Source organism: Solanum pennellii, chromosome 2 (assembly GCF_001406875.1).
Source record: "Solanum pennellii chromosome 2, SPENNV200".
NCBI classification, from domain to species: domain Eukaryota; kingdom Viridiplantae; phylum Streptophyta; class Magnoliopsida; order Solanales; family Solanaceae; genus Solanum; species Solanum pennellii.
This window is the reverse complement of record NC_028638.1, coordinates 41,211,065-41,225,833: the sequence shown is the minus strand read 5'-3', so window position 1 is coordinate 41,225,833 and position 14,769 is coordinate 41,211,065. Positions and strand designations below refer to the sequence as shown.

At 33.9% G+C, this 14,769-nt stretch overlaps 3 protein-coding genes across 3 annotated transcripts; 1 reads left to right on the top strand and 2 right to left on the bottom strand.

Annotated features, from left to right (window-relative positions):
* Positions 1–1,661: 1,661 nt before the first annotated feature.
* LOC107010023 (classical arabinogalactan protein 4-like) lies at positions 1,662–1,976 on the bottom strand. Its single transcript, XM_015209301.1, has one exon. It carries the CDS (start codon positions 1,974–1,976, stop codon positions 1,662–1,664), a length of 315 nt encoding a protein of 104 aa, XP_015064787.1.
* Positions 1,977–4,978: 3,002 nt separating this feature from the next.
* On the top strand, positions 4,979–7,912 carry LOC107011536 (glycerol-3-phosphate dehydrogenase [NAD(+)]). The gene is made up of 11 exons (XM_015211072.2): positions 4,979–5,505; positions 5,595–5,671; positions 5,783–5,855; positions 5,939–6,156; positions 6,235–6,342; positions 6,453–6,516; positions 6,608–6,645; positions 6,745–6,865; positions 6,945–6,999; positions 7,081–7,129; positions 7,494–7,912. The coding sequence occupies exons 1-11, from the start codon at positions 5,361–5,363 to the stop codon at positions 7,653–7,655; spliced, it is 1,110 nt and encodes a 369-aa protein (XP_015066558.1). The 5' UTR covers positions 4,979–5,360; the 3' UTR covers positions 7,656–7,912.
* A 70-nt stretch (positions 7,913–7,982) lies between these two features.
* Positions 7,983–14,087, bottom strand: LOC107011535 (alpha/beta hydrolase domain-containing protein 17B-like). Its single transcript, XM_015211071.2, has 5 exons — positions 13,786–14,087; positions 9,497–9,533; positions 9,144–9,380; positions 8,955–9,002; positions 7,983–8,626 (listed from the first exon to the last, which is right to left on the bottom strand). Exons 1-5 carry the CDS (start codon positions 14,085–14,087, stop codon positions 8,138–8,140), a joined length of 1,113 nt encoding a protein of 370 aa, XP_015066557.1. The 3' UTR covers positions 7,983–8,137.
* Positions 14,088–14,769: the final 682 nt, after the last annotated feature.

Genomic DNA, 14,769 nt, shown 5'->3' with positions numbered 1-14,769 from the left:
GTGCTAAGTAACCCAATTTTCTATACACTTCGAATCTTCGACCACTCAATTTAGTAGGAGTAATCGAATATTGTCAAATATTAAGCAGCATATTTGATTGAGTTCTTCTTTTGTTTTGTATATGTTGTTATACACAACGTAAGTGTTACTACACGTGAAAGATGAATTATGGAATATTAAATAAATAAGGATGACAACTAGCAAAAATAATAGGATATAAAGATTTAAAAGTGAAAACGAATGATTTGTTTATTGTTAAGATTATTGGAATTTCTCAGATAATAGGCATTAAAATAAATTTGATTAGGCTTTATAGCTATTATTTGCTAATATAATTTGTAGTTATATGTTTGAGGGAGGAGAGGTAGGAGCAAGAGGACAAAGATTAGAGAGAGACGAATCGTGTATGTATATCTATCAAATAATTATATATTTATAACTGATATACATATGTATTTATTTATATGTCTGACAAGTATGATTGAGAAGAAGGAGAAAGGCGAGCGAGATTGGAAGAGGGATGAAAGAGGCTAGCCAAGACAAAAAGTGAAAAAAGACTAATTATTTTTGTACATCTGTCATAATTTGTATATGTATATATATAATCTGTTTTTGTATAAAAGAGGATAGAGACGAGAGAAAAAAAGGGGAGAAAGGTAACGTGATTATAACTAAAATTAACTTGTAAATGATAATTAACAAAAATTATAACTATATTAATTAATTAATTAATTTATATATTTACTTATTCGCATAATTTCCTTTTTGAATAATAGACATTTAATTTCATCCTCTTAAGGACAATACTAGATCTTTGACTAATGAAGATTATAGACATATAAATATTTGCTAACATGAAAAGAGAGATTTAAGTTACGTAGTATATGAATGAGTTTTCAATTACATTAGGCATTTAGCAAGTTGTTTGACATAAAAAAATAATTAGTGAACCATTAATCCTTAAATACAAATTCGATTGTTATTTATAAATCATTAATTCAAGGGAAAATAATAGATGTATATATATTGAAAATTTTTAGTAAAAAAAATTGTATATAATGACAAATTAATAAATCAAATTAAATGCTATAATCACACTATCTTGTAGCGAATTGTTTATCAGTCATTTTTCTCCCTCAAGCTCTCGCTTGCTACTCTTCCTCTCTCGCTCGCTCCATCTCACTTTTATACAAACACTGTATAAAATATTTTTCTAATTGTATAAAGTGAGAAAATATTGTGTATGTATATATATATTTACTCGCTAAAAACTAACCCGACCCTTGTTAATTAATTACTCGCGTTATCTCTCTTGTAACAATATATATTTCATATGTGTAATGTATGAACCGATGTAAATTGTCCCTATCAATTCTTGAATCTGTTTTTACATCATTAGATAGTGAACGAGTTTTTTATGTTAACTTTACGGTCGTAATGAAAAAATTGTGACTAGTTTGGAATAATTATGATTACGTACATCTTTAAAAAAAAGAATACTCCAAATTATTCAAAAACATTCATAGATGTATGTGTTTTTATTAAATATAACTAAACTTTTTATAGAAAATTTCACAATGAAAATATATATATGAAAAAAAAAAGAATCACTCTAATCCGAAAACACCATTGATCATTAAAAATCATATAATTTGGTGTATTTAGTAGTAATCATCGCCTGCAGCAGATGAAACCCCTCCTGGACCATCGGCAGCAGCATTTGGTGCACTAGCCTCAGGTGCTGCAGAAATTGGAGATTGAGTAGGAGCTGCGGTGGGTGCACTTGCTTCACTAGCAGGTGCTGGTGGCGATGAAACTTCTACATCGGCAGCAACAGGGCTCGATGCAGGAGAAACTGAATCTGCAGCTGGTGCACTGGCTTCAGGGGATGAAGCAGGGGAATCAACTGCTTGTGCAGAAACACCTGCAACAAGGGCAACGAACACAAGAGCCAGAGCAACTAATTGGCGTGCCATTTTTTATTTTTATTTTTGTTAATGATGATGTGATTTGAATCTTCTTTTTTCTTTTTTTGGTAAATTAATAGATTCTTTATTAACAGTACTTCTCGTTTATGTTATTAGAGAAATACTTGACAGCTAAAGAATGAATTGAAATAGAGTGGTGAAGGTGGAATATATAGCAACAAAAAACGAACGGATTCGAACATTGCGGAAAATGAATGGAAGATAAAAAAAAAATTCGAAAGAATGAAGGGATTATGATGAGCATGTTTGTTCGAAAATGAAGGAATGTTGTTTCTGCCACAAGATAATTAGGGGTCTAATTGAATCTGATTTAATTCTTTTTAAGAGAAAATTAAGGTCTACAAATAATTTAAATATTTTTCTGTGTAAGATTAAGGCTTAATAATAATTAGTAGACCTATGACATATTCTTCTCATTATTTTCTACTATTTAGCTCCATTACATCTTTAATTATGATCCACTTTTTGTGTTTTGAGTAAAAATGAACCTAAGGAAATAGAGCAAAACAAGGGATAAAATAAAGTTTATATAATTGTCTAAGAGAAAAAAAAATAGGGATTAAAGAGAAGGAAAAAGAAGTCAAATATGTTTTTTTAGCCAAAAAAAAAACAAAAAAGTATGTCATATCAGCTGGTTGTAAACCAAAACTATATAATATAATCGTAACGTGTAGATAGATAAATAAAGCTAATATAAACATTATGAACAAACAATTTTTTAATCGAGAAAAATAAAAAGAAGTAACAGCATTTGGAAACAATTGTTATCAGGCAAAATAACACATAATGAAAAACATTTTTCAAAAAATGATAAATGAATTTGAGACAAATTTTTTTTACAAAGAACTGAGCTAAGTTAAAAAGAACGGCAAAAGATAAGTTTGTAGTCGCTGTCCAGTTTTTTTTTTAAGTCAATTTGATTAATTGTTAAATTTAAATTAAATTACATGTATTAAACATTTTAAAAAGTAAATTTAGATATTTAAAAACTATATGAAAAGTATTATAAATTACATTTTTTTGCATATTAATATGGTAAAAAGATATATCATATGATCAATATTCTTATAGTTTGACTATAAAAAAGGAACCATGATAATCACAAATGAACTAAATACTATAAAAAAAGAAGAAATCACGACAATTAAAAATAGACGCGTATTAATTAGGATCTGGTGGGGTATAAACTTCCACATGAATTAATGTGATATCTACCCAATTGTCTATTAAAGACGCAGTAATTTAAGAAAAATAATTACATTCACATAGTCCATAAAAAATTATATTTTCATAGAAAAATTTACACGATATATAACATTATACATTTATTTATACTATGGATTATACTACGGAAAAGGGCCTAAATTATCTTTAAAGTATTGAAAATGGTACAAAATTACCCTCCATCCATCTATTAGCTCCAAAATGCTCTTTTCATCCACCTATTGGCTCCAAAATACCCTTGTCATCCAGGTTCAAAATTAACCACTTTTTTTAGTTGTTTTAAAATTAAACTCTTTAAATATTTTTTAAAATACTTGGCGTTCAACTATTGATTATAATTTTAATTTATTAATATAATTTATAAACCAACTCATTACCCACTCATTACTAACTAAACCTCACTCAATTAAAATCCAATTTTAATATCAAAATCGTCATAAACACTACTAAAACACGATGAAATTATAAAATTCCTGAAAATGACATTCAAAATTATTCGAGTCCGAATTTAAGCTCTAATTAAATTTAGGTTGAGCCGCTTATTTAGGATGAGACTTTCAATACGATTCTCTTTCAAGATTGAATTAGAAATTTATGATTAAAGGTAAAGAAGTAATACATCCCGAATTAATTCATTCACTTTTTTAAAATATAATTTTAGAAATATTTATGATTTATTTCAAAACCTTTAATATATTATTTTGAAAAAAAGTTATCTATGAAGTAACATCACATAATTGAGAAGTAAGAATAATTAAGATGAACATAGTCAGACTTTTCAGTTTATCAGTGATTTTTATTTAGCCACTTGAATGTATAATAATTTACTTCTATAATTTTTAAAAACACTCAATTGACAGTAGCTTGCATTAATAATGTGACGGGTTTATTAAGAGTAATTTAATTAGTAATGGTTGGGTAATGAATTGATTTATAAATTATACTAATAAGTTAAATTATAACAAACAGTTGAGCACCACGTATTTTAAAAAATATTTATATAGTTTAAATATAAAACCATTAAATAAGTGGTCAATTTTGAACCAAAAGGTGGATGACAAGGGTATTTTGGAACCAATAGGTGGGTGGAAAGGGTAGTTTAGAGCCCATAGGTGGATGAAAGGTAATTTTATACCATTTTCAATACTTTGAGGGTATTTTAGGCCCTTTTCAATTTATACTATATACAACATTATACGCATAGATTTACATAAATATGTATAGTAGTGTATAAAAAGTTTTTATACACATCTTTACATGGTTATACACCTTATACATAATTATACAACAGAAAAAGGTTAAAACCTGCTCTTAATCTGCACCGTAAAACACATGACAAATGCAAAATCAAGTGACCCGCCTCAATTTTTTTTTTAGAAACCCAAGCACTTTAACTCATTCTCAATTGAAGTGTGTATCGATTGGTTCAATTTATATATTACCAATTCAATTCATCAATTTTTAATATATAAACATATTAAATCGATAATCAAATCAAATAAAATATCAGTATAAATTTTAATCACGTGTCTTTTATTAAAATTACGAACAAAATGTGTGTCTAAATATAATACAAGAGGTATATCTGAACCATAACAAAAAAAATTTGACATGGACAAGATACTTATCATAGATTTTTTTTCAATTTTCCCAATAGTATCCTACATTGAAGTGCGACTAATCCAAATTCAGCCGATTTCCAAAGTCTTGGACCTAAAAATTTAAAATTAAGAAAAAATAATCTCATGTACTACGTCACGTTCAGCGAGCGGGCGGGCGATAGTTACTATGGATTGGTAGGGCATGGGGCTTAAAAGAGTAGGTCTGGACAACTGGTTGAGTTAAGGAAGGAAGTTGAAGGGATTGATTAATGTCATAGACTCATAGCTAGCCAGCCCACTCTCTTTGCCTGGTTGAAAATGGTGGTTTGGTTTTTCTTTTTTCTTCATAGAGTAGATCGCCGGATTTTTTAACATGACACGCATTGCTATTAACGATACGTGTCTGCCTTCTCCGCCCAAATTCAACCTCTACCTTCCTTTTTCTATGTACCCGTTCCTTCCTAATATACCTCTCTTCCATTAACTCCATCTCTCTGTTTACACCCACATTCACATTTCCCATTTCATTCTTCAAACCACCCTTTTCATGGCGCCTTCCAATACCAATCCTGTTGCAGTTACAGATGAAGTTCTTCAGAAATCAAGAGTCACCGTTGTTGGTAGTGGAAATTGGGGTAGTGTTGCTGCCAAGCTCATTGCTTCTAATACACTCAACATCAATTCTTTCCACGGTTTGTTTTTTTTACCCTTTTCGCCTTTTCTTCGTTTTACGTCGTTTATGTTGTTTTCTTTCATGGGTTAATTTTCTGGTGTAATTTAGATGAAGTTAGGATGTGGGTTTTTGAGGAGACAATGCCATCCGGTGAAAAACTCTCCGAAGTCATCAATCGAACCAATGTAATTAATTGCTCTGTTTACTCTTCTGTTAATTATGCTTTCTAATGCTTGTAGTAATGTGGGGATCAATATTTTAACTGGGTGTTTTTCTTTTTTCGTTTGGTTTCACAGGAGAATGTTAAGTATCTTCCTGGTATAAAATTACCTAAGAATGTTGTTGCAGACCCTGATATTGAACATGCAGGTATTAATGTTTGAGCTTAAAATGTAGTCTGTGGAGTGTTTTAAGTCCTTTTTTAACATTTGATAGTGGGGGAAATTGTGCAGTGAAGGATGCTAACATGTTAGTGTTTGTGACTCCTCATCAATTCATGGAGGGGATTTGCAAGAGGCTAGTTGGGAAAATTAGGAAAGATGCTGTAGCGATTTCCCTGATTAAAGGAATGGAGGTCAAGAGGGAAGGACCTTGCATGATCTCTACCCTCATCTCTGAAATTCTTGGGATCAGTTGTTGTGTTCTAATGGGAGCCAACATTGCCAATGAGGTTTATTTCGAGAAATTTGTTGTTACATGTTAGTGTTAACCAGCTTAAAATGAATGAGGCTGAGAACTTCAAGTGCAGATTGCAGTTGAGAAGTTCAGCGAAGCAACGGTTGGATATAGGGATAACAAAGAGATTGCGGATAAATGGGTTCGCCTATTTAATACTCCTTACTTTTTGGTCTCAGCTGTGAGTGTTGTATAACTGCATTTGAACATATTACTAGCTTTAAGATTTTCTGGTGTGTACACTGATCACCATTCTCTGATAACTTTATTCAATTAATCTAATGGAAATAGGTTCAAGATGTGGAGGGAGTCGAACTTTGTGGAACTCTTAAAAATGTTGTGGCTCTAGCAGCAGGTTAATATACTTGTGGTTTTATTGTCCTGTGTCTTATCATTAGTTGGTTCTAGCTTTGAGTAACATAGAATTTAAATTTGTGATAAACCAGGCTTTGTGGACGGCCTCGATATGGGAAATAACACTAAGGTAGCAGCCAGAAAGATATTGAATCTCTGTGTTTCAAGTAAATGGAGCAATTTGTTCCCCTGATTAATGTGTCTTCTTTGTTTCTGAACGACCGAACAGGCTGCAATAATGAGAATTGGCTTGAGAGAGATGAAGGCCTTATCCAAGCTATTGTTTCCTTCTGTCAAAGATAATACATTCTTTGAGAGTTGTGGAGTAGCAGATCTAATAACTACTTGCTGTAAGTTGTCTGTTTCCATTGTGCTCGTGTATATCATTTGGTCATGGTAATAAATAATTATACACGATTTTATATGCAGTGGGAGGAAGAAACAGGAGATGTGCTGATGCTTTTGCAAGGAACGGAGGAAAAAGGTTTTCACTCTCGCTTAGCTCTTCCTCCTAAATATGGAAAGAAGACAGTGTGCTAATTCTTCATCTTGCTGGTCTGTTTAGGTCTTTTGATGAACTTGAAGCGGAGATGTTGCAAGGCCAAAAACTGCAGGTACTTAAGTCTGATTGTTGATTGTCTATCAGGTGTTTTAAAATGCATATACACATTCAAATGCTCCACAAAAATACAAAGCATATAAATCCAGAATGTCTTTCAACTGTGGGGGAACTGAAGCATGCAGAATATCTAGCGAAAAACTAGATGTTTTATGGTTCACCTTTGAGAACAAGTACATGTTCTGAAATCTCATATACCAATATATGTTATATGGAATTATAAGCAAGGGAGTATTGTATTCTTCATACTTAACTAGCTACTTCAAAACAAATGGAATGATTGATATTTATCTGCTGCTGCAACTATGTTACTACTTCACCAAGTTGATACCTTTGCTGTGTTAAAAATTTTCTTGAAGGGTGTCTCTACAGCAAAGGAGGTTTACGAGGTTCTAAGTCATCGAGGATGGTTTGAATTATTCCCCCTTTTCTCAACAGTTCATCAGATCTGCAGTGGTCGTCTTGCTCCCTCAGCCATAGTTGAATATACCGAGCACTCAGCCAGATTGCCCTTGCTGTAAAGTTCTGCTCACTTGAACTTGATATGCAGAGAGTTGAAGTCAATATATAAATCTAGATACTCCAGATATTGGTTCCTTATTAGTCCCTGCTTCTTTTGTTTTTCCCCCTTATAATTAATAGTACAATTTTAAGGAGGGGCTGGTGTCCTCCTCATAAGCCATCAGCAATTTGATGCCAAGAAATCATAGAATTTGAATTGCCTTATGTTCTCCAATTTGTCTTGGTTATGTAAAATGAGGAGATGCATTTTTCCTCACTGTTGTTCAAGTAGAGTTTCTCCTCTCTTGTTAACTATATTATCTAGTGACACAAATATAAAAGAGAGAAATTATAACATCACCTATTTGATTCGAGCGATAATTATTTTAAAGGATTTTACAGACCAATGCATATCTTGAAAATCATAAATAGTAACCAGCTCATTTCACTCTTTACCCACACCATCAAACTTTGAATGATTTTACAGTTTGGTTTTTAACTATCAACCAGTTCGTATTCTCTCCATTCTATCAACACTCTTCCGGGCTCTTTCTAATTGGTGATCAATGCTTTTCCTTGATTTTTCAGTGCAGTCCACACTTCTCCGAGATCTCTCCATTTGTTCAAAAGAAATCCTTAGTTTTTCTAGTTTGTCTGTAATAGCGTTACTGGAATGATTCTTTAACTTCTCAGGCCTGTCTGTGCTGTGTCTCGGTTTTTCTCTACGGTCAGTGCTTTTCCTTGAAGCTTCAAAAACATCTGTACTCTTTCTTGGTGGCTCAAACTGATCTGTGCTTTTCCTACAACTGATCCGTTGTGATTGGGACCTTTCAATCGTTGCTACAAACTTCTTTAGGTGTCTGATGTATTCTGGATAGAGCTCCAAGTCGCAATGGTTCCCTCCCTTGATCCATAAAGGCTCATACTTCTCCTTGCATAATTCCCAGAGCTGCTTGCCGTGTGAAAAATCAACTACTTCATCTGCAGTTCCCTGCAATATCAATTCACACCACAGGCTAAACACACAGTAGAATGTTTGCAAAGACTGATGCTCGAAGGGGAAACATAAAATATGCAGTACTAATTTTGTTCCTACTATTTCTAGTTAATCCTGCGGTCTCTGATTTTTCTAGAATCAAAACAACAATCATGCCATGATTTCAAGAGGATAAATTTAGACATAAAAACGTAGGTCCTTAAAAATCTTTCCTTTCTTTGTGAATTATAAAATGCACAACCTAATTGACTATGGAATGACAGGTAAAATGGACAATTTAACAAATTGTGTTAGCTTAGTCAAAGGTAAATACCACACTTACATGAATGATGAGCACGGGACAATTAACCGAAGGGATCTTGTCAATATTCTGCAACACAATTAAGAAAGCATTTCATTTAGTGAGGTAGAAAGGCCCCCAACCTTTCACATCCATAAATACAAATGCAATCACATATACATTTGTAACTACTACTAGCAGAAACAACCGCACTAAAGAGATGAATGCTACCTTGTAAATGTCAAACCAGTACGTGCGCTTGACAGGATACATGACTCGTAAACCTGATAGAAGGGGACTGTGCAGAATGACTGCTCTTAATCGTGGAAGACGAGCTGCAAGATCCAAAGTAGGCCCACTACCAACTGATTGGCCATAAAGTATAACATCTTCCTGCTTTGTGCCATAGTTTTCTTCAAGGCACTTGTATGCAGCTTCAATATCTGCATAGGTATTCTGCTCACTTGGCTGCAAATAGCAAATACAAGACCATATAAGATATTGTCAAATACTATTACATGTGAAAAGCGCAGCATACGGTATGATTTAAGCAAAGATATGAAATCATGTTTTAAGCTACATACCTTACCAGTTGACTGTCCATACCCAGAGTAGTCATACCTACACAAAATTAAGGGGTATTAGGAATATCATCTGCTTCCTTTTCTTCTTCTTTTTTATGGGTTAAATTTTGTGGGTGGAGAATGGGTGGAGAGGTACAAGTGGCTGAAATATCAATTAGCATATGTTTGTTTTGTTAGTTTTCATGCAAATCGGGTGATATGGAATAAGTAGGATCAAATATTTTCCAACTTAACATCTTGTCTTCCTGATGCAAATTCCAAAATGAGGAAAATGTTCCACTCTTCTATGATCTGTTCAGGAAGGTATGAGAACATCTAGATTCACTGGTACCAAACTGGAAGCAGTTTAAGGCCAATCCACTACAACGGTACGACCTTTATGGGGATTTGACAGAAAACTGATCTAATAAAGATTCAAGTTCGTAAATGATGTACCCAACTTATGACACCAAAATATTTGACGTCCTACACAAAGCCCTAATGTTTTTTTGCAGATTTTTCAAACTAAGACTTGTTAAATCTATGTTCAGCTCATTGTTTTAGCCAAACAACTAGTAATGGTGAACTACTTTAAATTAAGTCCATATAACTCCTAACCGTGTTCAGAACATTAAAGTACAGCAAATTTAATCTTGTTTCTGAGTTGCCTAAACAGAGCCTCAGATTCAGTGGTTTCCATGGTTTTAAAAACTACAAACCAAGTAAATGTCATCAAAAAGTGGAGGACTATTGAACATATTTATGCTAATGAATAGAAGGATAATGTCATTAATGAACTCATATATTTCTGCAGATTACAATCACATAGAAGGCAAACAGGCTGCAGTAACAAGCAACATATTCTTTGTTTCCTAAAACACACAGTTAATGAATAATACCCTGATGCACATACTGAACTACTTTGTATCCTATAGAAATATAGTTCTCAGAAAATTGGAATCACTAACAAGCTTGCTTCTGGGCGTTAACATCATCTCTAAGGAGCAGCAGATAACCCTTAGTACTACGCGTCTAGTTCTGTTTGAACTTCGAAGTCTGAGAAATAGCTACAACTGTAATGGCTATATAATACATTTATCCGATTCCAGAGCCAAAAGGGTAACCTTTTTTTTTTTTGCAAAAATTCCTAAAGGGCAACAATAAATGAAAAAAAACAAAGGGGCAAAGGCGCATGTCACCCCAGGCCTTGCCCCAAAATATGTAATGGTGTTTAGTTAGAGGAAGGCGTATGACCCCACATGCCTTGCAAGGCGCAGGGGCTCCCACGCCTTCCTCAAAGATCTTTATATTTTTCACTAAATATGATATTTTGTGCTTTTCATCTATCAGGTTATCATGGATTATTGGTGTGAGAATGGATCTTGATTTTAGTCTTCTTGACACAGGCTCCCTTGCTTTGGCAATACTTGTCACAGTTTTCACCCTACAGATAATTTTAGTTGAAAATATATAGATTTAATAGCACCTAAGAACCAACAAGGGTTGTGGTAGAGTGGTGTTTGAATCTTCCTATGTACAGAGACATCTTTGTTAGGGAGCATTTTACCTCCCAATGTTTAACTTTTCGACGCGAATACGGAATTAGTCAGACTCCAATCGGGTACCAAACACCGAGCGGGAAACAAAAAAACAGCACCCAAGAGAAATAAGCAAAACTGATATTTTCATTTGTAGAATAATTACATCATTAATCACACTACAAACAAAAATTAGTTATAAATTTCGTTGCTAATGCGTCACTAAATTACTTTTAGCATTAGAATCTTATGATAGTCCATCCTAATGCATTGCTCTATAGAAATGGCAATGAATTTTGTTATTTAGTCATATAATTTTACCGTGAAATATTGAAGTGAATAATGACACTTAATAAATAATATATTACAGGATGGAACATCTCTATATTAATGGATTAGTCCATTATATATATGAGGAAGGCGTTGGAGCCCTGAGTCTTAAAAAGGCGTGTGGGGCCACACACCTTCCTCCTTTAACTTAACGACCGTCACGACTTTTGGGGCAAGGCATCGGGCGGCCTGCACCTTTGCCCCTTTGTTTTTTTTCCATTTCTAATTTGTTTATTGCCCTTTTGGCTCCGGACTCACATTTATCCTACTACCATACTTGACAATGGATTTTGTTAAGGCTTGAATATCATACTACAAAAGCATTTGGGAACCATTGAAAGAATCAGAACCCAACTTTGATCGAAAGAATAAAGATCTATTAAGGGTTCAGTTGGTATTCCTTTCAAGCTTAGCATGTCCACGAAATCATGCATAAAAATGCGTAGAAACTTAACTTTAACATTGATGTGCTTGAACTTCCTGGTCACTAGCCCCATAAAGACATGTGATGTGTGTTTCTTATCCTTAAAAGTTATATTAAAAAACAATCATGCAAACATCATTATGTAAACACCATTTTATTCTCTTCTTGTGGATTTTCATTTACGATCAATGATCTTCTCTTTAACTCCTCCTAGCGGTCATAATTCAGGAGACTGATAGATAATTGGTTACCGGGCATACAGATATAACCCTATTACAAATTACAGGTTTACAACTGCTGATGACTCCTGCAGATGGTAAGGAGAGCGAGGTTAAAGGTATCTTCCTAAAGGTGAAAGGAGTGTGATTTATCCAAATGTTGACCCTCTGGAAAGTTGATACTACTGAAAGGGTTTCATCCATCTTCATTGAACATCATGTATCTCACAAAGTCCAGACGGCATCCCTTATGCAAAACATTGCCAATCATTAGCTAAAACCTATGCAATCAACCAGGCTAATATTTGGATCCCTCCATTCCACAGGAAGAAACTCAATAAAGGTGTTGCTATCATTCTTTTACCAAAATTAAGCCTGTTGCGCTATTTTCGGAATTCTTTTGGGGTGGAGAAAGCCTGTAGGAGAAAATAGTGAACCCAAATCATCACACTTTTTAGTGACGGGTGGTATTTGGGGTAAGATTGTTCCTACATCAGTTATTCTAACGGACACCTGCTACCTCCTACCAATAGAGGTACAGAGTGACTCTTCCCATCTACAGTGAATCAGAATCATCATTCTAGAGATAATCCAATGTTATTGAATCTTCAGATCCTGGTAAACCAAATCCCTCATGAATGAGTTTAGTTATAAAATCCAATTATGGAGATGACAAGCAGAAATCAACTTACGTTATGCTTAGAGGATACCAAAATTATTCTGGAGCTGCCAACTTTATTTTCAGGAATGCAATCAATAGGCAAGTGAACTTGCTACCCCTTTTTCTCCCTTTCCTTAACACCCTCACCCCGTTCTCTAAGCCTTTCACTCTTTCCAGATGATGTTCTCATATCCCTTAGGTTTACATGTTTACTTACAATTCACATAAATTCTAATTTCAAGTCCTGGAATTCTTCATTTTTCTCATAGAATCCATCTCAATTCCGCAGGCAATATTACATCAGAAAATTCCTTGAAGCTGGCTTTAACCATCAATTTTACCATCAACCAATATGCATCAGTTAGTAAATGTTGTACAGCCTAGTTTAACGAAGATTTTGGATTTGGGATGACACCAATCCAGTAACATCTGACATAGGAGCTACTTGAACCCAGTGGTACTTCTAGGTAAGGGAGGGAAAGAGGTAACCATAAAATGACTGTCAACTGCTTTCATCATCACAATTATATCTTTGGAAGTTGAAAGAATTCTCAGGAAACAATGACCGAACCAATACAGTAACATAACAATTTTGAATACTGTTTGCTATCGGCTAAATCCTGATGCCACGAGGGATCAAACAGAAACAGGCCATGACAAAATTACAAATCCTGAAATTATGTATATCCACTAAAAATGAAGGTCCGTTCAAAGCAAATACCATAACAGGTAATAATGATAGTTAAGGAATAAAAGCAATCTCCATATCAGAATTAAAGTGGTAAGAACTTGCTTCCCTGTACAGTACTAAATGAAGAAAGTGTTTGTTAGCTGCCAGGATCACACAAAATCTGAAATTTATAACCTTCTAGAACCCTCAGTCAGCAGACACCAAGAATAACAAATATTCTACTAAACCTCAATCCCAAACCAGCCAGGAACAGCTGTATAGATGATCCATTCCACTCAGGTCAATTTGAACCCAATTGCATTCCATCACTCAAAAAGAATTTTGTTTCAAGCAAATTAAGATATCTAACACTTGAAACTTTTACACAAACTAACATATACAAGTCTCTAACTTGATAAAAATCAAGACTTTTTCAAACAGATAAGGAGAAAGAGAAAGAGTAAAGTACCCCAAGAGATTGACCCGCAAGTGGATGCTCAATTCAATGAAAAGCTCATACATCTGACCCAAGTCAGCCGCATTTCCATGAGAATACAGTAAAGTGGAGGTAGCCATAGGATGCCTAATATACATGGCAACAATTTCAGTGCCTTTACGAGTGGGCAACTTAAGTACTTCAACATTTTCACGGTGAGGAAAAGGGCTTAGCAGCAAAAGACCCGTGAGATCATCTTTAATAAGCTTATAAGAAGGTGGGTTTGGAGGAAAAAACGCGAACTTCGCCGCCATTGATGAAGTTACCCCTCCCATATTCACCTTGCTACAGAAAAAAAAACGATTTTTTAGGGTTTTCTCTTGAAAAATTATACTAGTATTACTATTTAATGGGAAGATTCATTCAACATTCTTAATTCCTTTACTCGTTTTTATTGTTTCTTTTTTTGAGAATTTCTAGAAGAGAAAAGAACTTTACACTCTGGATATTGTTTACTCTTGTTCTTGTTGACTACACTACACGACTAAAGCCGACAGAAAACGTGGAATAGAATGTGCTTATTGGTCGCTCATGGTCCCCTCTATCTATCTCTCTCCCATTATGTGTCTTTGTATGTTTTATAACTGTTCGAATGATAAATATTTTTTATTTTAATTTTGTTAGTGTAAATTTGAGTCGCAAAACAAAAACGATAGAAGAAGGGAATTTTTGAATGTGCAAAAGGGATCTAATAACGAATAAAGAGTCGTATGAGATCAAAATTAATACGAAATGAATAACGAATTATATAGTGTGAAAATCTTATATGAAGTTTGGATAGAGTATAATAAGAGTAACTTAGGTAACATCACTAGGAAAAAGAAATTAGGTAGCCCCAAATTCTGAACCCAGAATTACAAAAAAAATACAAAATTTGACTTTGACTTTTTTCAATAACTATGTGCTAATTTTTTGCACCAAAACGAGGGAAATGGGGGAGGGGGGGGGGGGGGTTAG